The 22,873-nt window shown below is 48.6% G+C and overlaps 1 protein-coding gene across 1 annotated transcript; it reads left to right on the top strand.

The window, feature by feature from the left end:
- The first annotated feature begins 1,124 nt into the window (after nucleotides 1-1,124).
- On the top strand, nucleotides 1,125-13,697 carry LSG1 (large 60S subunit nuclear export GTPase 1). The gene is made up of 14 exons (XM_057421656.1): nucleotides 1,125-1,233; nucleotides 1,313-1,430; nucleotides 1,658-1,778; nucleotides 2,360-2,446; nucleotides 3,297-3,383; nucleotides 4,720-4,780; nucleotides 5,503-5,679; nucleotides 6,917-7,345; nucleotides 7,650-7,751; nucleotides 9,354-9,486; nucleotides 9,796-9,930; nucleotides 10,552-10,631; nucleotides 11,293-11,466; nucleotides 12,799-13,697. The coding sequence occupies exons 1-14, from the start codon at nucleotides 1,153-1,155 to the stop codon at nucleotides 12,976-12,978; spliced, it is 1,965 nt and encodes a 654-aa protein (XP_057277639.1). The 5' UTR covers nucleotides 1,125-1,152; the 3' UTR covers nucleotides 12,979-13,697.
- Nucleotides 13,698-22,873: the final 9,176 nt, after the last annotated feature.

The raw sequence follows: 22,873 nt of genomic DNA, 5'->3' as shown, positions 1-22,873 counted from the left end.
TAGCCAGGTTATTCTCCAGTTACAACTGACACACAGTACTGAGTTAGTCAAAAATGTCTGGCCTTAACCCAGCACTGATAAAAGAGAAATGGTTCATAGATCAGTTCACTGTGCATGAAGAGGTCAAGTTGTTTATTAATTTAACCTTCTCTCTCATCTTGACCCAGACTGGCCGCAGTGGCTGCTGCCAAATCCCATTTGATGGTTCCCTGGCTGGGCAAGCAATGTTCTCCATCCTGCAGAGATGCCCAGACTCTGGCCAAATTTTGGCAGCTACCTCATGGCATCTGAGGTACATTGCTACATCTCGACATCCAAGATCCCTCTTTGTCACCATCATTCCTCATATGCAGTGTTTGGTGTGCTGGGGATGGAGATCCTGCGTGGGGCTAGGTGTATTACAAGGTACAGGGACAACCTTGGCCCTGGAGCTTGCCACTTTCCCTGGAGGGACACACAGAACCTCTGCCCCTATTGCCTGCTGCCGGGACAGGGTTTCACATGTCTCACTGCCAGCACTGTTTGCTTCCCAGGGATAGTATCTGTGCCAGGCCAAACTGGTGAGTGAAACCGGCCCCTGTAGCCATCGGTGCTGCTGTGGGCTCTGCCAGGGCTCACATCCCTGTGTGTTGTCCCTCTGTCAGGGCTCCTTGCAGTAGTGCAGGGCTCGAGGTGTTGTGTTCAAATGTGCCCCGGGTTTTATTAGTGCTGTGTGTTAATGGTGGGGTGGTGGCTCCTAAGGGAGTGAGAGGGTTGGAGATGGGTGTCAGAGAGGCATGTCTCCGTGCTGAGCAACATGGGATGGATGGATGGATAGATGGGGATGGGTGGGTTGGTGGATGGATGGATGGATGGATGGATGGAGAGGCAGGGCAGTGTGGGGATGGTCGGAGGGATGCGCAGGGGTGCTGGTGGAGGGGCGTGCGGCCGTGTGCCGGTGGTTGGGATGGACCGGCGTAGCGCCACGTTGAGCAAGGACGCCCCGGGGGCCGGTCAGTGGGCGGTGGTGCCGGTGCCGTGGCGCCGCCCGGCGGCTGGCGCAGGGAGCACGGGGCCGTCCCGGAACGCGGCTGCCTGGAACGCTGTTCCGCGGGAGGCGGGGCGCGGCGGAGGAGTCCGGCGGGGACCGGAACTTCCGTCTCCGGCGGCGGCATGGGCAAGAAACGGAGCGTGGGTCTTGGCCGCTCCCTGCAGCGGCAGCGCGGGTTGGAACGCCGCGGCGCCTCCTCATGGGTAGGGCGGGGAGGATGGGGGTCGGGCGCGGCGGGGGACCAGGAGGCCCGGGGCTGACTTCGGCGTCTTGTCCCGGCAGCTACACGCCAGCGAGGTGTGCGGTGAGCGCGGCCCGGACCTGCGGTCGGCTCCCGAGCAGAGCCCGCTGGAGGAGTTCTTGGCCACGGCCGAGCTGGCCGGCACCCGCTTCGTGGCCGGTGAGGAGCCGGACCGGGTCCTGGGCAGCGGGGGGGTACTTTGGGGCTGGGGCAGAGATCCAGGAGCTGGGAAGGGGAACCCGGGGATGGGGAGTGGGAGCATGGCTGGGGTTGGGGCTGGCAACGGGGTTGTCGGGGTGGGGGATGGGGTCCTGAGCCCGGGCTGAGGGGTGGCGGGCAGGGATGGGGACAGCTGCCTTTGGATAATTGTCTGTCCCTTCCTGCAGAGCGTCTGAACATCCAGATCGTGTCTGCCCAGAGCCGCAATGGCCTGCTCACGGCACAGGAGGCTCAGCACGTCCGGCAGCTGCATGAGGAGAACCAGCAGTTCCTGCGCATCCCGCGGAGGTGAGTCCCGTGGGGCTGGGCCTGGATCCCCTTCTGCTGAGTGGGTTCAGTCGCACAGTGCCTGCGAGCATGTGGACAGTGCGCAGCTTTGCCAGTACCCTGTTTTTGGGGAAGCCACTGCCTAACCTGCATGAGCCTGCTGTAACCTGAAGCGCGGGTGCCTGCGTGCCCTGTGGATGCTGCCAGCAGTAGGCTGTCTGTCCTGATTGTGTGGGTTTTCTGTGCAGAGCCTCGCACTTTTGGAGCTGGTGCAACCAGGCCACCTAGTAAACCTTTCCAGAGCTCTGTGTATGCTAGGCAGAGAGGTGCATCTTCCATCTTAAATGCTTTGAAAATCTTAGCTTGAAAAAGCAGCTTTGTGAGATCTGGTGTGCGTAGGGTAGTGTCTTAACAGCTAGTGATGTTTAGAAGGAACAAGTTTAAAAGGTGTACTTAAAGCTGCTAAAGCAAATGCACTGCATCTGAGCTCTAACCATCTCAGCATAGCTGAATGTGTGGTGCCTGCATTCTTTATAGATGTTTCCAGCAGTGAAACTGGTGTAACTGTTACTTCTGACCACTCCAAAATATGCTTGTTACAGGCCACGCTGGGATCAGACAACCAGTGCAGAGGCCTTGCAGCAAGCTGAGAGGGAGAGCTTTCTCGAATGGAGGCGACAGCTTGCCCAGTGAGTATGCTGCTTGTGTCTGCCTAAGTAGCTGGCATTTGGAGACACGGGAAGCAGTGGCTTGTACTTATCCTTGCTAGGCCAGTAGTTAATTCATCAGTATTTCACTGTACTTCTTCAGAAAGGCTGGAAATCCTAGCCACAGCCCAGACATATATTTGTGGTGAGCTCTGCAAAGCTCTTGTGTGTGCATGTTCTTACACTGTTTACAGTTACAGTTCTTCAGGGTGGAGTGTGATGTTCTGCTTTTGCCTGTGCAGTGGGGTAGTGGTGAATGTGTCCTCTAAGAGCAACAGTGCTGCTCTTAATAGGGTGCAGTGCTGCCAGCCCGTGCCAGCTTGTGCTGGTCCTGGAGAATTAGATGGTATCTGCTCACACCCTGTGAGCAAACCTACTCTTGTCCTGAGTAGAGTTGTTCAGCTGGTGGTAACAGCAGCTCAAGGGTTGCATAGAGCCATTTCAGGTACCATCCCCAGATTTTCCAGGTGATATTCGATTGAACTGCTGACATTTGGGATACCTTCTCTGTTTTATTATTGTGGCTCTGACATTCCATGGGCAAACTTTTGATGAGTTTTTGTTCTTTCCATAAATTACCACTTCTCCTTTGGCATGATGAGGAGCCATTGTGTCACTGCTGAACCAGTGTCACTGACTGCAGTTTACCTAGGTGCTAATCTGTTTGCAAAACTGGCAGAAATAGTACCTATATATGAGTCTGATTTGACTCCTGAAACTAAACTATGAACTATCCTTGAAACTAAAAGCTTCTGGATATAGGAAAGAACTGGTGGTGTGCTTATTGCCTGACATGGGCCAAATAGGATGTCTTTTCTCTGTTTTACCTTAGCCTTGAGGAAGAAAAAAAGTTAATTCTAACCCCATTTGAACGCAACTTGGAATTTTGGCGTCAGCTTTGGAGAGTCATTGAAAGAAGGTAAAGTATATCTCTCTCTGCTTTTTAAAAGTGGTGTTTAATGTGTTTCCCTGAATTAAAGCTTCTGAGTCAAACTTCAGGTGTCTGAGCCCAGGAAGAGCAATTACAGTCAGTAACATTTTTCTATCAGCACTGAAGTGATTTTGTTTTAAAGTGATCACAAAGTGATGTGAAGAAGGGTGGCTGCTTAGTGGCTCATGCTTGCCCTCAGCACTGTGATTCTGCAGGCGGTTCGCTGGAGTCTGTGATGGTTCTTCAGATGCTGCTGCTCTTGGCCTCTTCTGAGAATGTGTCTTTGAGGTCTTCAGCCAAGTTAACCCTTTCCCCTCTTTGTCAGCCACACAGCTGCAGCCTAACGTCTAGGGACAGGTGGCAAAGGAGATCAGCTAAAGTAATGTTAAGAAAGAAGGAGCCTTTTCGTCCTTGGCTTCTTGCCATACAGAAAAATTGCAGCAGTGCACAAAAGGCAAAAGCCTGTCATATCACAGAAGTAGCTTTGTTTGCTCTGCAGACCTATAATACAATAAGAGTGCTATCTGCTTTGTTAATCCAACTGGGGCATTTAATTTCGCTAGTAATTAAGTTTGAGATCATCTCATCTGATTTTCCTAAAATTGAAAAATACTTCACCAGTGAGGTCATGGTAAGCTGGTCCTTTCACAGAGGTGGCTTTGTACTGGGTGCTGCTGGGCCTTTGGCTGGTACAGAGCTGGGTCAGGAGCATCCACTATAGGGTATCGTTATGTGCAGTGTGTATATTGTGTGTTTAGAGGGAGCTGGAATATGTTATTAGTGCCTTTCTGCTCTTGTTGAAGCTTTTTATTTTGTGTAGAGTGAGAATGTTGTCTCAGAATCAAACAAAAGTTTTCCAGTCTTTCACCTTGCCAGATAATTTGATCTGTTGTCAGCCTTTTCTTGTGTTTGCTTCAGATGAGCTCCCAGGAGTGTGACTCAGTAACTTCTCAATATCTCATCTCACTACCATGGTGTCAGCTTTCTCTCATGTTCATCTTGGAATTTCTGTAACTGTTCAGTACCTCTTTGTACCAATGTGGCTTATTAAATTGCTCCCTTGGGAATGTATTGATTTTATATTTATTTATTTTATTTTTTATATGTAATCAACTGCCTAGTGAGGCTTGAAATTCTTTCGTTCACCCCGTGATGTTCTGAAGCTGTCCTGAGTTAGCAGAAATCACTGTCAAAGAAAATAGAATGAGCATGTGGCAACCAACATTATCTGCCTGGAGACTTCTAGTGGAAGTGCCTGTAGTTAAACTACTCTTTTTTTCAAAAGGAGGGGAAAAGTTTATATGGCTTTCTTTTATTTTTGCAGTGATATTGTAGTCCAGATAGTAGATGCCAGAAACCCCCTTCTGTTTAGATGCCAAGATCTGGTAAGTAAATCACTTTCTTGAATATTGTCTTCATTTTATTTCTTATAGTTTGTGTGATTTATTTTTGTTTAATACATTCATCCACGTTGAAGCTGTTCTTCTGTTGTGCCTAACTGGATGTCTTATTTATTTATGCAAGTATTCTGGCATCAAATTATATTTCTTCAGTGTTTTTTGATATTTCACATGGAGTGTTCAGGATTTAGAGGGAGTTCTGCAGATACTAAATTGCAGATATTACTTTGCCTCTCATTACTCACTAGATGTGTCCACGCTTAAAGGAACTGTCCTATTTAAAAGCATGGTGGAATAAAAATGGGTAAGGATTACTGCTCTGAAATTGGAGAATCAGTAATTATTGAAGTGACAACTTTGTAGTAATTAGAACACTGTGCATCAGTGAGTTAACGAAATTGCTCAAATAATTGATCTCAGGAGTTCCTGCTGTGAGGTGCTGATTAATATCTTGTCATAGCTCTAAGCAGACAAGGTGTTGGCACAGGTGGCCAGAAACAGCCTCTATTGCTGTAGTTCCATGCTCTGATTTGTTCTTGTAAGCTGTCTGCTCAACAACAGCTCCATCTAGCCCAGGGTACAGTAAGCTTAGCTGTCAACTGGTGTGGAGCTGGATGGTGTAGCTTGCCTTGCTACTCTTATATCACCTTAGGGGGAGGAGGAGTCTAAACCAGAGTACAAACTGATCTTTCTCTTGTTTTCTTCAGGAAAGTTATGTTAAGGAAGTCAGCGATGACAAGGAGAACATGATCCTGATAAACAAAGCAGATTTGCTGAGTGAGGAGCAGCGGGCTGCCTGGGCACAGTTCTTTGAGAAAGAGGGTGTTAAGGTGGTGTTCTGGTCAGCTTTGGCAGAGTGCAAACGGCTGTCTGGAGAAGAAAAGGTACTCTGGGTGACCAGTTCAAACTGGGTGTGTGCTGACTCCCTCTGATAACTTCCTTTGCAGTTATGCTTGTGATATACCTGATTACCTTTCTAGGAAAGTCACAGCCCTTATCTCAGGGAAGCATTATTGTAAGGACCTGGCTATAAACAGTAATATAATGATTGATTCAGACCAAAAGTGAGTACAGTAAAATAGTGAACAAAATGGTACACCCTTTGGTCACTGTAGTGCTTACGATTTCTCTCTCAAGGTTTATGACTGAATAAGTAATGCTGAACTAAATGTAACTGTTCCTTGAGGTTGCTGCTGAATAGCTACAGAAACATGCCTTGTAGATCTGTTTGCAAACCCTTGACTCGTTGAAAGAACTGGAATCCTTTGCAAGAGGGATGCTGTGAGGAATGTATCTGCACACAGGATCTTTCTCTCCCAGGGAGAGGAGGTGTTTCCTAGAGAGCCTAAAATACTTGATGGCCTTTCTTTGCCCACTGGAACAAACTGTTGCTGCCCCAAGTTAACATGTTACCAATATATGCCACTTTCAGGTTTTGGTTACAGCCATTGCTACTCGGCTATAGAATATCCCATATCTCCCTCCAGAAATAACTAGTCTGTTCAGCTGGTTTACAGCCCTTGGATAAAATCTTGTTACAGGTTGATTCAAAGTGTTGGTTGTGCTTTCTTTTTCAGAAAGAAAAGTCAAAATACTATTGTTATGAAAAGGTCTTTCTTTTTGAATGTGAACTGTTTGCAATTTTCAGGGAAGAAATATGAAGAGTTAGACTGAAAAAGCTTGAAATCATTTTAATGAAATGTTTAGACCTGAAAAAAAATGACTTTGTGTTCTGACATTTCAGAAAAAAATTGTATTAATTCCTCTTACTGAGAACATTGGATAATTTAAAAAAACTATTTGCTGTGCTCTGCTGCTGCTGTGTGTATGGGTATTGTGGGTGTGCATGCATTCAGTTGTGCTTCTGGAGAGAAACCCCTAACAACTTCACAATGAAGCTAACAGTCTCTCTTAGCATACTTTCGTCATTCCACTCAAACAGGCTAATTGTTTTTATGTCTTACTTAAGATCCCTAAAAAAATTCTGTGATTTAAGTAGTGAATTGTCGGTCCTTGGGATCTGGCTGATGGAAACACAATGGACTGTGCTGCAGCGGTTGCAGTCAGCAGCAAGACTTAGCATTGTTTTTGCATTTCACCTGTGAAATACTATTCACATAGGAACTAAATGCTGAAGATGTAGCAGAAGACCTGAGTGATTCTGAGGATGAAGGCTCCATTCAAGAAAAAGGTGAAACAGAACAAGATAGTGCAGAAAGTACATCCCCAGGCAACTCTTTGCAAACTGTAAACCAAGTTCTGGTTAGTGATGATGACAGTAGTGGTGAATATGAGGACTGTGAAGATGATGATGAGGAGGAGGACTGGAAAACCTGTTCTGAAGATGAAGGTGGGGACAAAGTAAATGCTATTGCTCCAGAGAGTATGGAAAACAGGACTGATGGTGCTGAAGTGCAGCATATAGTGCAGGAGCAGAACAAGAACATCAGGAACTTCAGCCATCTGGTGCAGAGAAATGAGCTGCTGGAGATATTCAAAACCATGCACAATGGACCAAGGGTGAAGGATAGAGAAGTAAATGTTGGGCTGGTGAGTTGGACTTTGTGCTTAAATGGAACTTACTTAATATAAATTTTAATTCCATATGCCTTCCGTGGGAAAAATTCATCCTGTAGCTTGGCTTCCTGTAAGGGTAAAAAGATTAGCAAGCACAAATTACTAAGAGTTTTGTACAAAGTTTAATTCTGAAGTTCTTAAAGCTCAGTGTTCCCCACTGCTTGCCTTACATTTTTTAGTATGTTTTATTAAAGTACTTTTGTGTCAGAGCTCTGCCAGTCTTCTGGCATTGCCCTGCCTGATGTCACTGTTACCATTCCACTTCTTTATTGTCTAGGTGGGTTACCCTAATGTTGGCAAAAGTTCAACCATCAACACAATCCTTGGAAATAAGAAGGTGTCAGTGTCTGCTACACCAGGTCATACAAAACACTTTCAGGTATTGCTAACAAAGAGCATTGAATTTCTTATTACTTCTTTTTTCCCCAGTGGAAGAGAGCTTCATTATGAATTAGTTGCAACCATGTGCACTCACTGAGAACCCTGTTTGCCAACTTGAACTCTGCCAAGCAGAGTAAGTTGGAGAGGGGTGGGCTTGATGTATATGGTTTTGGAATTTTAGTTCTTGCTTCCAAACTCTTGCTACAGTCTGAGAGTTGCTCTTGAAAGCTGCTCTGCAATGGGAAGTATATCCCATCTCCTGATTTTATTTAGGTAGTTTAGCTCTGTTTTTTTCAACACCACCTCTGAAAAGTGAATGCTCCTCTGCATAGCTTAAGGTCAAGCTTTCAGACTGTCCTCCTTGTCCAGTCATTGCTGTGAGTAAGTGTAGTTATGCTGCTTTTTTTCATATTGATCAAATTTAATTTTGAGATGGCAACTCCAGTGCTATAATGAGCATTGTGGGATTTGTACTTGTGCAATTTCCTACATGTTTCAAAAGGTCTAAAGGTTTCTGGAGTGCTTTCTTCTCTCCCATCAGATTGGAGAGCTGAAGATCTTGCTGCCCCCATCTGGACACCTTATTTATGAACTTTGGAAGTGCTGCTGTCCTCCACATCAGATTTCTTAAACAGGGGAAGTTCAGGTCAGATATAAGGAAGAAGTTCTTTACTGTGAGGGTGATGAGGCACTGGAAGAGGTTGGCCAGAGAAGTGGTTGTCCTGGGTTCAGCAGTAACACTAATTTTTCTCCTTCTTGGTAGCTGGTGCAGTGCTGGTTTTTTGACTTTCAGCCTGGGAACAGCGCTGATAACACCAGTGTTTTTAGTTGCTGCTCGGTAATGTTTACTCTGACCAAGGACTTTCTGAATCTCATGCTCTGCCAGGGAGGAGGGGAAGCCAGGAGGAAGCAGAGACAGGACACCTGACCCAAACTAGCCAAAGGGGTATTCCATACCACAGCACATCATGCCCAGTATATAAACTGGGGGCGTTACCTGGAAGGCTCAGGTTGCTGCTCAGGTTGGGGTGGGTATCGGTCGGTGGGTGGTGAGCGGTTGTACTCTCTTCCCATGTTATTTCCCTTATTATTGATGGTAGCAGCAGTGGTTTGTGTTATACCTTAGTTACTGGACTGTTCTTATGTCAGCCTGTGGAGTTACATTCTTTTGATTCTCCTCCCCATCCCTCTGGCAGCCGGGGGAAGAAGAAGGAGGGGGAAGTAAGCAAGCAGCTGCGTGGTTCTGAGTTAACTGGCTGGGCCTAAACCACAAGAGTGGTAGATGCTCTATCCCTGGCAGTCTTCAAGGCTAGGTTGGACAGAGCCTTGGGCGACATGGTTTAGTGTGAGGTCTCCCTGCCCATTGCATGGGGGTTGGAAGTAGATGATCTTAAAGTCCTTTCCAACCCTAATCATTCTATGATTCTATTATTTCCTTAATTCAGTGGCTGAGGCCAGCAGGGCAGATATCTGTGTTAGTAGAATTTCTGCTTATTTGTGTTTGCATCCATGTTTCTTCTGTGCATTTGACTTTTTTGTTACTTTTTCCTCCATGGACACTGACTTGCTTTGGTGAACTAATTGGTTATTTATTGTGTAGACTCTATATGTGGAACCTGGCCTGTGTCTTTGTGATTGCCCTGGTCTGGTGATGCCATCTTTCATCTCTACCAAGGCAGAAATGATTTGTTCTGGAATTCTGCCTATAGATCAGATGAGGGACCATGTCCCACCTGTTTCTCTAATATCCTTTATGTGGGTTTGTGAGAGTGTCTGCAAGCGCTGGATCTGGAGTATGCAATTTAGCATGTTCCAGCCCTGCTAGGGGCACACATGCTCATGTGTTGAGGGTGGTGGGGACACACATTGGATAAAACAGCCCTGTGGTGGTGGTGTTTCACCATTTCAAGTTTGTCTTGTCAGACTGACATTGTTGTTCTGGTTTGCAGCAAAACCTGAAAGTCATTCTTCATGTATGCTCTTGGAATGACTGGGGCAAGATTATTTGTGTAGCTGAAAATCAACCAGGTGGTTTCCTTCACTAGCTTATTACGTTTGCCAGCATATCCCACGAAACATTTTAGAAGCAACCTATGGAATAAATATCATAAGGCCAAGGGAAGATGAGGATCCAGATCGAAAGCCAACAGCTGAAGAGCTGCTAACAGCGTATGGATGTGAGTGATGATCCCTTCAAAGCCTATTGCCTATGCTGCATGCATGGTCCTTAGAACTATTTAAAGTTAGGCCCAACTCAGATTTGTCGCACATTGAATGCAAGTCCCCATTAAGACTTGCCCTCCTCTTGGGAAGGACCTTTGGTAACAGCTAATCTTACGTGTTTGTTTCAGTGGTGCTTTGCCAGTTTTGTCAGACAGATGATGCGATTGTGTTGAGGATGTTGAAGTGCCCTGCCAGCCTAGGCAGTGTGGTGCTCTCATCCTTTTAGATACCTTTTATCAACTCTGTCTTGAATTAGATTTTGAAGAATACAGTGAAGGACTATCTCCCTTGTTTGATTCTCTGAGGCAGTCAATCTTTTCTGGCCTTAAAAACTGAGCTGTAGAGAGATTTCAGGTTAGGATGCTTCTGCAGTACCTCTACAGTCAGCAGGTTCTCTTTTTTTGCCTGCTTTCCTCAACAGAAGCTTCTTTCTAATGGGTTTTGCGGGTTTTGTTTTTTTTTTTTGGTGAGTTGTTTTTGAGAAAGGATACAAATATGCAGTTAGGCAGCAGAGAACAACATTGCTAATTCTTTGGTTGTACTGACACAGAGTGTACTTTGGATTTGGTTTACAGATATGAGAGGCTTTATGACAGCTCATGGACAGCCAGACCAGCCAAGATCAGCTCGATATGTGTTAAAAGACTATGTCAGTGTAAGTTCTTTCTGCATCTGGGTTTTCTCTCCTCCTAGGAGTTGAATTGAAGGTTTCACTAGAGCCTGAGGAGCACAGTAAAATTAATTCTATTTCTCTGAATAAAATCACCATATATCAAAATATTCTTTAAATTGGGCTATCTTTATGTTTTAAAAGAATAAATGGAACTTTTTGAGCTGCTTAATATTAAAAAGATGATTGCTTAAAAATATGGTGCCAGCTAAATAAATTGTGCCTCTAAAACAGGCAGGAGATATTCAGGAAATCCATATTGTATAGTTGGACCTGTGTTTGGCACTAAGGACTGTGGTGTTGTAATGCTGCATGCTTCTGCAGCACCTCTTAGCAACTTTTTGTTGGGTATTTCTTAATAGGAGCCTCCAGTACTCCTCAGAGTTTTGCACTATACTGTTTGTAGCTGGACATTGCAGCTGGAAATGGTGCTTTGAAGTAGAGGTGGAATGGTACTTTAACTTAGAAATTGAGCCAGTTGTTGCCTGGAAGGAGAAATAAAGTGTACCGATAATCAGCTGGTGTGAGTGCCCGGACTTCCAGGGCCTTTCTTGGGTTTGGTGTTGTCTTCTTTCCTCTGTGTATCTCTGAGGTTTTTGTTGGTTTTTTTTTTTCTTGTAATAACTGTATCTCATTGCTTTCACAGGGGAAGCTGTTATATTGCCATCCACCTCCTGGCATTGACCCTAATGATTTTCAGCACCAGCATCAAAGGTGCCCAGAGAGCAGAACTGTGCAGGCCAATGGACAGGTGAAGCCTGAGAAGAATACCAAAGCAAAACAAATTGAAAATGTGGTAGATAAAACATTTTTCCACCAGGTAAATTCTGGAGGAGACTTATTCTAGTTCTTGCTGCAGCACTGGCATGCCATAGTTACTGGAAAACATATAGCTTTGAGGACGGAAGGGTGCTGGGTTGAGTTAAAGGTGTGTTATGCTGCATGTAATTTCTACCCAAGACCTCTCTGTTGTTTTTATTATCCCCTAAGTGACTGGGAGTGTCTTGGGTGACTGAAAGATAGCTAATGAGGAACACATAGTTGATTTTTTTTTTAAAAGGTCAGCAGGGTGACAGCTGTCATCATGGGCCTGACATCGATCTTGAGCAAACAGGAGAGTGTCTGGAAGGAGACACAAGGAAGGAGGGTGGTATGACACAGCAACCTAGCAGGAACATAGTTTTGGACTAACAGGTCCTTCAAACTAACTTTCCTTTCTTGAGATGACGCATTTAGGGGATGTGATAAGCTTCTTAAAGACAACTGATTTAGTACTATATGGTTGTTTTGGCTCAAAACCTTAAATTAGATGAAAAGAGCACAAACTGATGTAATTGAGAAATCTTGAAATGGAAAATGGGATTTTTTTTTTTTAACTTGTATGTTTTTTGTTAGGTCCACAGGGATCTGTTTTGCCTCTACACTACAGAAAAAATTGTTAGTGACTTGAAATGTCAAATCCAGAACTGATTAAGTCTATGTACCTGGCAGAGATCATAACAGGGTGTTTCATAGTGAGGAAGATGGGTCATAAGAAACATGATCCATTCTGTTTGGTTAGCTGGATATGAGCAGTATTTCTTTCAGCACAGCTAAAGACAGCCAAGCATTTTGAAATAAAGAATTCAGGCTCTCTTCAAAAAAACCCCAGGCGCTGTTTCAAAAACCATGGCCTGAAGAGAATTTTTCGAATTACCATACTCTGGCTGCCCAAAGTGCTGGCGTGAGCTGAGAACCACGACAGTGCTACCCACACTCCAGACTTCAAGCAAGTTATTTTAGTCTCTGGCTTTTCACACACACCAGATTTATTTGCAAAGCCAATTTGTTGTGTGCAAAGCAGAGACTGTGAGACTCAATCCTGGTGCCATAGCTCATGTCTGTCGGAGCTCAGTGTCTCGTCAATGCTCATGTGCTTGCAGCGGTAGACACTGAGGACTTGGCACAGTGAGGCGTAGCTGCAGACAAAACTGGAGCGTGTTGGCAGGCTTTAACTCAGCTGTGTTGATGTGACCTTTCCTGCAGCTCTGGAGGTGGGGCTGAGCAGGTCTTGATGGGTTTGAGCTTGTCTGTATCTGGTTTTATTAACGTGTCACAGTTCCGTGTGGTTAGGTATCTTCTCATGGTCACTGGTGATTGTCTTCTCTTCCAGGAAAACGTTCGTGCGCTTGTGAAAGGGGTCCGGGCTGCAATGGGATACCGGCCCAGCGGTGGCCTTTTGCCTGTGACTACATCCAATCCTGGGAATGTCGTAGGAAAGCCCTGGAAGAAACATGGAAACAGGAACAAGAAGGAGAAAATCCGCAGGATCACTAAGCACCTGGAGGCTTAGCTGTGGCACTGGTGTCTGGCCTTTCTAGGGCAGGCACTGTGCTGTATACAGGCCTGAACTGTGGCGGGTGAGAAAAGGATAAGTGGGCACTGATAGCTCACCTGCTATGGATTGTCCTGAGCAGGGGATGAGACTGGGCTCTGCTAGTTGAGCTCACCCCTTCTGAGGGCAAAAGAGACCTGGCTGTTAGTGTTATCTGGAAGCCAGCCCAGGTGTTTGCTTGCTGCTGAAACATCCTTTCAATGGGAGCAGATGGAACTGTGTGGGAATGTTTTTTCCTTCCTTAAAGGATGTATTTTTAAGCAGCTGGGATCAAGGCAAGACCTGTAAAACTGACTAAAATTTTGGAACACTGAATTTCAGTGAGTGATGTTTGTTACACTTTGTGGCACTGTTGCTGATTATTCTTTTGAAGCTTGTTGATTTGACAGAGTACTTCAATCTGGTGAAAAACACAGTAAAGGATCTCTGTTGACCTCTTCCTTCTCTGCTATGCAAGCCCTATTCCATGCAATCCGGTACTGAAACCACTCCCTTTTTACCATCTTAAAGCAGAGCATGGTATACCATGCAAGGAAAATGCTGCTTTTATGTCCTTCACACTGAGCTGGTGTCAGTTGTTTTTCTGTGTGACTTTCTGTTGGTATTTTAAAGCACAAGCTCTGTGTGGCCGGCCAACAATCTGGTGCTAATTTGTCCTTAAATATATTTGAGATTTTTACTTCCTATATGGTGTCATGTTCTGTTGCACTGACCTGGTCACAGAAATGTCATAACAGTATATTTTAACTGTCTCTGAAACTAATTAGTATTTGACTCTCAAAGGACTGTACTTACTTTGGGTCAGACTTAAGTGAGATTTACTCCTTGGTTACCCTGCTGAGAAAATGTGCACTTGGTGAGTGGTGTTCATTCCTAGTCCAGCACGCAGGGAGTAATAATAGGACTGGAAAGGCTCACAAAGACAAATCGTGCTTTGTTTTTAGGTAGTGGAGCAAGATAACAGATGATGCTGGTCTCTGATACTAAAAAAGGGATTGCTGTCTTGTAATTTTGTACTTTCCAGTCCATAAGTGTGGATGGAAAGATGAAAGCAACTGCTGAGCAAAGCCACAGCAGATGTGGGATGTGTGACCAAGCTGGTTTTGACTTTGTGACCCTTTGTGTGCTTGTACTGTGCAGCCAGTTTGCACTATGCATGTGGAGGGTTGGAAGGAACCTTAAAGCTCATCCAGTTCCAACCCCCCTGCTACAGGCAGGGACACCTTCCAATAGGCCAGGTTGCTCAAAACCCCAACCTACCTGGCCTTGAACACTGCCAGGGATGGAGCAGCCACAGCTTCTCTGGGCAACCTGTGTCAGTGCCTCAGCACCCTCACACTGAGCTCTCACCTTGGCTTCTGCTTCCCCTGAAGTCCCTACTCAAGCTCTTAATTACATCACTGGAGGGAAGATATTTCCCTGCCACCTGTACAGCTAAGGCATACTTATACTGAATGAATATGGTCATTGGTGTTTTAAGTCAGTTTACCATGGCAGAAAGTAGATTCGCAGGAGAGACTGTTTAATCTGGTTCTCCTGGGGAAGGTGATCTTTGCCTTTTTTCCTGAAGAGGTTGTGCCCTACCCAAATAGTCTCTGATCGGGCTTCCCCACCCACCTTGGAGAGACAGTTTCTGCCTTTGTCCCTTACAATACTTTAGGGGCCTGACTGCTCAGAAGTGCCCATTTCTTTTTGTCCTGTCCTGTGGGAAGCTATTACCTGTCAAACTGAAGTTGGGCTATCCTTTACTGAAGTACTAAAATATTTTTTCTGTTCTGCTTTTCTTCTTTCAAAGCATCTCGAATTCTTGGCTCATGTCACATGTACCTGAGTTTTCTTCTTTTGCATTCTCTGCCCCTTCCTGCCAGCTGGGTCTCCATGAATCTTCTTGCTGGAGAGGTTGTGTCCTGGTATAGACCCTTACAAATGTAGGGAGTTAACAAATCTCCAGGGCCTGAGATTTGAGACAACTCTGCTTGTTGCTTGCAGAAACCTTTGGCCACAAGACCTGCCAAACCACTTGCAGTGTGTGTGAGTGAATAGAGGATAATGTAAATACAACCGAGCAAATAATGTTTGCTCAGTTTTGTGAATTGTAAGCTGTTCCTTGCTGTGCTGAAGGACTCTTGCCTCAATAGGAGGAGGACCATAAGCAAGAGTTGTGGACCTAAAAGCTTGTTAATATCTTATGCTGCTACTGAGCAGTGGGCAAACAAGGTAATAGGTGAAGACCATGGTTAAATTAATGCTTTCCTCTGGTGGTTTGGTCTGTTGCTGAACAGCATCTGCCTTGCCCTACCCTTGCTGGGAAATGCCAGCTGGGCTGTGTTGACAGCCTAGTGCGGTGCATAAGAGCAGCTGGCAGGCATGAGGCAATGTGAGGACTCTGGTGTTGTGAGGAGCCTGCACAAAGGAGACATTGTGCTGTGCCCCGGCCACCTGTTGAATGAGCTGCTCTGCTACTCCCACTGCTTTCTACAGAAGGCAAGTTCCATTTTTGAGTGCTGTTTACTTAAAAGTGCCTTGTGCATGTGGAGTGGGTGTGCAGGCTGCAACCAGCTCCAGTCTGTTCTTCAGGATCTGCAGCACTTGTGGCACCCCAGCAGTGTGCCTTCCTTATAGGGGGCTTTTCTTTCTAATGCAGACAGTTCTTTTCCTGGCTGATGCAGTTGCCTGCTGCACTGATATCTGCAGCAGAATCACAGAGTGGTTTGGGTTGGAAGTCCAACCTGCTTGGCAGGTGCCTGGGGATGGCTGGTGGCAGGTAGCTGTCCTGCATCCTGTGTAGCTTCCTGAACCACATCTGCAACACCTTTGGGGGATGCTTGCCAGCCAGCCTGACATCCAGGTGGGCACCCTGCCTCACCTCTGCGGTGGCCATGGGCCACACACCTGCCTGCTGCTCTGGGATGCTGGGCCCAGGGGGGACAGGGGGAGGTAGAGGATTTTGGCAGCCTGGCTCCAGATGGCATCGCTCTGCCCTGCTGCAGTGTGTACATTAAGACATCCACCCCACACAGTGACAGTCCTGCTGCTGCAGGCAGATCTAGAGTCCCATTTGGACAGGTCCATCCCAGAACAATGCACAGGACACTGCCAAGGCACACAGGATGCGCTGTAGAGCATGGAGGCTAGCTTGTCATATCAAGGCATAGGTTCACCATCACAGCATCTCTACATCTCACGTGTATGCCAGCCTTGCTTGCAGCCTGTTCATGGCTGCCCCTGAAAAGGCTGGAGCCAGAGTGAGCTCCAGGCTGTCTCAAGCTCACTCAAAGGTCTTTTTACTCTAAACTGTAGCTGATGTGGTCCTGCAGAGAAGCTGCTGTGAAAGGAATGGATTTTGCAGGAGTCCTCTTGGTGGTGTTACAGTGGCCCTTCTCTCTCTTTTTGTCTGCCTACTCATCAGTGGAGTTTTATTACCAGAAGAGGGGCAAGACTGGTACATTTTCAGAGTTTCTATGCTATTTTCTGATAGTCTTACTTTCTCCCAAGAGCTTTTCCCACTCAGGATGCTGCTGTTGGCTGAAAGAAGGTTTCAGTGCAGGTCATCCTGGTGCAACACTGGCCCCAGTTCTGCCCCCGAGGTTCAGAAGGCTGGAGCTGTCCTTCACACACAGGACTTGGCATTGCACATCAGAGCTGCTGCCTAGGCCACCCCTCTACTAGAAAATGCGTTTTGCAGTGCCTGTTTGGGGGGAGAGCAGTATTGTTTTACTCTGTCCCTGAAAATGGGAGCCTCTCGTGTGAGCAAGTGAAGGGGATGCCAGGATGCACTCACTGACTTCTCTGCTGTGGGGTGCTGTGGCTCTTTAACACTGCAGCACTAGACAAGAGGCTCTTGCCCGTCACCCCACTACGGAGCACGCTGTCAGGGTCGGGTGCGTCTGATTTTTTCCTGATGTCTCAGCTCAAAGACCTCTGGGACGATGACTGCAGCACGGGGCTGCCACGCGTGCATCCCTCCAGCTCTGCTGTCGCTGCCTGGTCCAAAACCACGTCGTTCCTTCGGAGGAGGATGAAATCCTGCCCTCCCGCCGTTAGGGGCCGGCCTTTCCAAGGCACTGGGAGAGCAGCCCTGCAGCTCAGGCGGCGCGGCACAGCTGGGTCCGGTCCCGTTCAGGGACCCCACCAGAGGTGAACCCCCCCCCCCCCCCACGCACCCTACCCTGTGCACAGGAACGGGCTGTCCCCAGCCAGCCTGGCAAGAACGCGGTCGGGAGCATCACCCTGGGGAAAAGAAGAGCCCGTGCCCGGGTGAGTGAGGCGGGGCTCCAGGCCGGCTCAGGCTGCTTCTGTTGCAGTTGAGCAGCTCTCTCGTGGCTGTCCCGAAGCGCCAGTGCTTTAATGTAAGCAGCAAGCCCCACTATTCACAGCTTCTTCCCTGCTCCCGTGAGCCTGGCACCACTGCCTGGCACCAATAGGTTTCTCTACCTGCATGTCTGTGAGGAGCAGCACTGTGCTCTGTCACCCCCTCCATGCTGGATCTAGTCCAGCTTTTTTTTCCTGGGGTGGTTTTATTTATTTTTCTTTTTTCCATCTTTCTTTTGCAGCAAAAATATTGGGGAAAAGGATCATTGGGCTTCTGGGAGCAGCTCCCCAGGGTGCCCCAGAGTGTACCCTCTCAGAGACACATGCCTGAGGTGCCCAAGACATCTTGGGACATAAAGAGAGGTCATGGTGAGGAAGAGAGGAAAAGAAACTGCTCCTGAGTCAGAAGAACTCTGCCCCAGTGTTTTCTCCTGCTGTGGCTGCGGGAAAAGGGCCTGTCCTACGGGTGGTGTCAGGGCAAAAAGACTGCACTTGCTGGGTGGAGCAGGCTTGGGTTGCCTTCCTGGGAATGTCCCACTCCCCAGTCCCGTGTCACTCCGGAGTCAGCAGCTGAGGCAAAGAAACAGAAACATCATGTCCTGATGGGAAATTCCGTCAGGCCAGCCAGGCTTTTGCAGCCTGCACACAGCAAAAAGAAGCTGGAAGCCTCTGCAGAGCTCCTTTGTGTCGCTGGCGCTGATGAACCAGCCTGAGCTTCATCTAGGGGTTTGCAGGGTTTTAGCAAGACCTGTCTCTGCTTAGTGACTCTCAGCACCAGCTCTGCTTATGGCACCTCAGGGGGATGCTCAGGAACCGTTGCTGTGGGATCCTAGGGAAAAGGGATTCTCCCTCTCTTAATGTACTCCGTGTCTCACTTGATCACCACCCCATGTGCTCCTGAGCCCTGTCCTCATGTTGCCTGGGCAGGGAGGGAAGCACGTGAGAAAATGGAGCCCAGTGTCATTCTGCTTTGAGCTTTGCTTGCGTTGCTGTGGAGAAAGGGAGAACCAAACACTTTCTGGTTTCAATTCCCCTTCAATTCAACAGCCAATTCCCCTTTCCCGTACAGGCGGTGCAGATCCTGAGCCCCCGTGGGAGCAGTGCCTGGAAGCAGTGCTGCCCACGGCTCCCTCACACCCAGCTGTGCCACTGCCTGCTCCTTGCTCTTTACAGTGGCACCCTGACGATGCAGTGGAGATAACCCAGCCCTGCTGCCCAGCCTTGCTCCATGCTGTGCCCAGGCACCTTCAGATCTGCTGCCCCTCCGAGCCACCCCGAGCACCCTCTCCCCCGACCAAGCAAACAGAAGGTGCTTCCTCAGGGCTGCCCTGGGACAGGTGATAAGCACTGGGGTGCCATGCCGTGCTGCCATGCCGTGTTGTGCCTGGAGCACTGCTGGATGGAGCAGTGACAACTTTCAGCATCTCTTTTCATCCTTGTTCTGCTGCAAAGGGATGTGGCAGTTCCCTTTTCCCCCCGCTGCATCCCCCACTGCACTCCCTGGAATGGGGGTTGTGGGAGATATGCAGCCTTAAGGCTGGGTTTAAACCCAGCAGTTTCCTCTTTTGGTTGGGCTCCTGTTTTCCCCTGCACCGGGGGTTACAAGCCCTGCCCAGTCATGCTTTGTAAACTCTTGAAGCATGCTGCTCTGCCCAGCAAGGCAGGAGGTAGGGACAGTCCCCACTGTGGCTTCCTGCTGGTTGCTGCTATGCTTCCCGGTCATCCCCATCTGCTTAACACTAGCCAGACACCAGTGAGACAGACACCCATTAGGAAGGTTATAAATGTCTTAAGTGCTGCATGTGGGGGACTGACCCACTGCTCTTGGTCTGCCTGGCAGGTGCCTGCTGCTGTAAAGGAGAGTGCTGCCAATTCCTGTGCTGAGGAGACGAATTTCATACCCTGGGATGATTGCGTGCTTCAAAATGTGTGTGGTGCAGACCAGTGGAAGCTGCAGAAACAGGAGACCGCACAAAGGTCAGGAGGGAGCAGTCAGTTTGCATTCACTGTGCCTTGGGCAGCATCTGCAGTGGTGAGGCTGCAGCATGGGGATCCCAGGACCCCACAGCCCACACTGATGGGTTTGTTGCACATAAAGTGCTGCTTTATCTCTAACTTTGTCTGTAACTGTCAAATCCACATGCTGTGCTGTGCCCAGATGCCCCAGGCCCAGGATGCTGGGGAGGGAGCCCTGGGTGGCCTGGACACTCTGATGAGCAAGAGGGTTTAGGATGGGAACTTGGGGACCTGCCTGGTGCTCTCCTGCTCCTCTGTGTTACAGAGCACAGGGGAGGAGAAGAGCTTCCCGCACAGGAGAGCAATGAGGAGGACAAATGGGGCCAGTTTGCTCTCTGCAGCTGAGCTTAGCTCTTTGCCCCAGGATGGTTGATGGTGGCTTCTACAAGGAGTACATCAGGAAAAGAGCCTTTGGTATAGCCCTGGGCTAATGGTGTCTCCTACAGTCTTTTCCAAGGTGCTGGTGGCTTGTAGCTAACCCTCCTTCCCAATGGCATGCGTCCTGCCCTGGTCTCTGGGCATTGCTCTGGATGAATAAACCAGAGGAAGAAAGAAACAAGAGACCATGTTTTTTTAATGCCATGGTCAAACCTCATCAGGCACTGCTGCCTGGCATGGCCCTCCCTCCAGGTGAATGGCTGAGCGGGAACCTGCTTTAGGCAGTGGAAAATGCACAGCTCCTTAACAGGGTGAGGCTTAGCAGGGTGAGGATGGGGCCCTGGGGTGGTCAGACCCTGCCTGGTCTGCCTGCAGCAGCAAAAGGAGCCTTTGCAGAGCTCCTGCTGATAAGAAGTGCCTGCATTCATGTTTCCAAGGGTCCGAGTGAACTGCTGAGTGGCGAAGCTCAGAAACCCAGACGCCAGACAATGGAAAGCCTGGAAATATAAAGGAAAGGAAATTCTTCTGCTGTATTGCCTTTCCTATGGCGATAAGATAACCTAAAGTGAAACAAAAGTCCCCGCTGCAGACGGTGGGGTGGGCACCTCAGCTGCTTTCTAAAGCACAGGAGGATGTCGTCATGAGCCAGGATCTCCTGAGCCGGCAGGGCACAGCCAACATGTGCGCCTGTCACACAGTGCACAGTGGCAGCAGTGTCTGCAGTTCTCTGCAACAGGGAACCTGGCCTACTCCATCCTATAAGTCCTTCACTTACACACTGATGGGAGAAATCTTACTTTAAATGATCTGGAAGAGCAGAGAAAAGTGAGGCCGCAACATTTCCTAATGATACATAATAGTTGGGTGTATGAACATCCCAGAGCTAGTACTGGAATGTGTTGAAAGGGTCTAGCACTGCTGAGTGGCTGGGGTCAGAGTGACAGCTTATATTACATGCTAGAATGGTGGGGACAGGGATGAGAGTGTGTCCATATGGCAGGGCTGGGAGCAGGATTAGCTCCAGCCATAGAGGAGGCTGTTCCTGGGAGCACAACACTGTGTGGGAACTGCCAGCGCAAGGGCTGCAAGTGAATCTGTGCAATTCTGGTGTGTGTACAGAGCCGGGCATCCCCCAAAACACCCAGAGCTACATAGGTAGGATGGAGGTGAGCCTCTGAAAAGGTATCCTATTCCAAAGAGGGGACGTAACGGGGTGCGTACCATCAGGGCGGCAGAGGGAAGGACAAGTGCCTCTGCTGCATCTCAAAGCACAAGCACAGGGAGCTCTGAAATGAAGCTGGCAGAGAAAAGTTCAGATTACAGCCTGCAGGCTCAGAGGAGGCCTAAATTAACTGTGGAAATCATTGTGTGCTATTTTGGGCAGCAGGGCTTGGATGAATGATGAGAGGAGTTCAGGGAGACGGGCCAGGGCAGCCCCTCAGGCTCAGGAAGCACCCAGGGCTGTGGCCGCTGGGAGTGGCAGGGCTCACTGCAGGAGGTCACCTTATGCCTCCCTGCTCAGAGGTGAGCCTATGCTGCTTTGGGCTGCTTTGGGGTCCTGTCATAGAAAGCCCTGTTAACAGGTCCTGTCATTTGGGCTGCTTTGGGGTCCTGTCATTAACAGCCAACTTCAGACAACAGCAGGACAGGTGCTGTGTCCTGCTCCCTTCTGGTCTGGGGTCCCATGATGGGAGCTGTGAGGGGGTGTGATGGTGTTAGTTCAGGGTGCAGGGACCCAACTGAAAGGAGAAGCTGTGCAGGGGGGCCTGGGACTTGGGTACATCACACATTACTGTGGTTTGCAGCTCTGCAGTGGCTGCACTTACTCTTTGCCCTGGGGTGCAGTGACGGGAGATCAGTGGTCCCAGCCCTTTCAGATCTTGTACTCAGTCCACCTGGGTTTTTTCCCCTTTGTTTTCACGCTGATGGCTCTGGAAGGGCAGGGGGCTGAGCTGTAGGCACAGGGAGAAGTGCAGGAGTCAGAACAGCAGCAGCTTTGGTTGGACTGTCATGACACTTGCAGTGCTTCGCTTTGTGCTGCCTAGGGAAGCAGGATCTGGCAGCAGAGCAAAACACAGCACAAAGCACTGTAACACTGGGCAGGTGTTGCACATCTGTGCAGCGTGGTTTGCTATAACCTCTCTGCCAGCTCCCTGTAGCCTTCACTGGCTGCTTCTGCTGGGCTATTTGAGGAGCTACCTCTGCCACCGGTACCTCTGATGGAGATCATCCCACAGCAACCACAGCCATGTGGGGGCATGAAGAGCTTTTCCCAGTGCAGAGCACACTGGAGTGTTCCCAGCACTGCTGCCCAGCCAGTCCTGCTGCAGCCACACGTTGTACAAGCAGTCACACGATGAGGCTGGCTGCATGCGCCCAGTATGGTCCCTTTGCTGTTACTTGGTGAACCGAGCGGGCCGGGCAGGCTTCCTCCACTTGACATCACTGTGAGCTTGTTCTGGCTGTTCTGATGCCATTACAGTTGCTTTTTGGATCTTCTCCTGCCCTATGGCTTGCAGCAAAGGTGAGCCAAGCACCCACTGCTCCCTGCTGTGCCAGAGGGTGTGGTTTGTGGGGTACCTGGAGTCCCTCAGGAGGTTCTTTTGGCCCTCCCAGCCCTGAGGGCCCCCAGGCGGTCTTGCAGCTGTGAAGAATGGAGAGATGGCAGGAGTGATCAGCTCTTCTCCCCTGCTCTGCAGGCGGAGAGGGGCTCATGGGCTGCTTTTGGGCTTCCCAGTGAGATGACATAAGCTCTTCAGGCAGTGATGCTCTGCCTCAGGACTGGGAACAATGCATCTCCTGTTTCAACTGTCTACTCGTTCCAGGGGGACGATGGCCACTGGCCATGCTGGGTCTCCTGTGCCATGAAACCATGAAGCTGAGTGGCTTTGAAGTGCTCTCTGCACTGCTGTTGGACAGGATCTGAGCAGCCATTGTGCAAAGCAAAACAAACCCTTCCTATCCTGTCAGAGGCTCCGAGGGTGGCTCTGCTTCCAGCTGCAGGGCTGAAGAACCCTGCCAGAGCCTGCTGATAACCATCTCCCCTTGCAAAAGAGTTCAAGTCCTTGCTCCTGGTGGATGATGTCACCTTATCAGCACTTGAAGGCTCCTGATAAAGGGATCAATCTAGCTTTAGCTGCATCCCCAC

This window comes from Pezoporus wallicus, unplaced genomic scaffold, assembly GCF_028554395.1.
Source record: "Pezoporus wallicus isolate ANWC-B61680 ecotype Strahan unplaced genomic scaffold, APGP_CSIRO_Pwel_v1 scaffold_7402, whole genome shotgun sequence".
Taxonomy (NCBI): domain Eukaryota; kingdom Metazoa; phylum Chordata; class Aves; order Psittaciformes; family Psittacidae; genus Pezoporus; species Pezoporus wallicus.
This window is presented reverse-complemented; position numbering and strand designations above follow the sequence as displayed.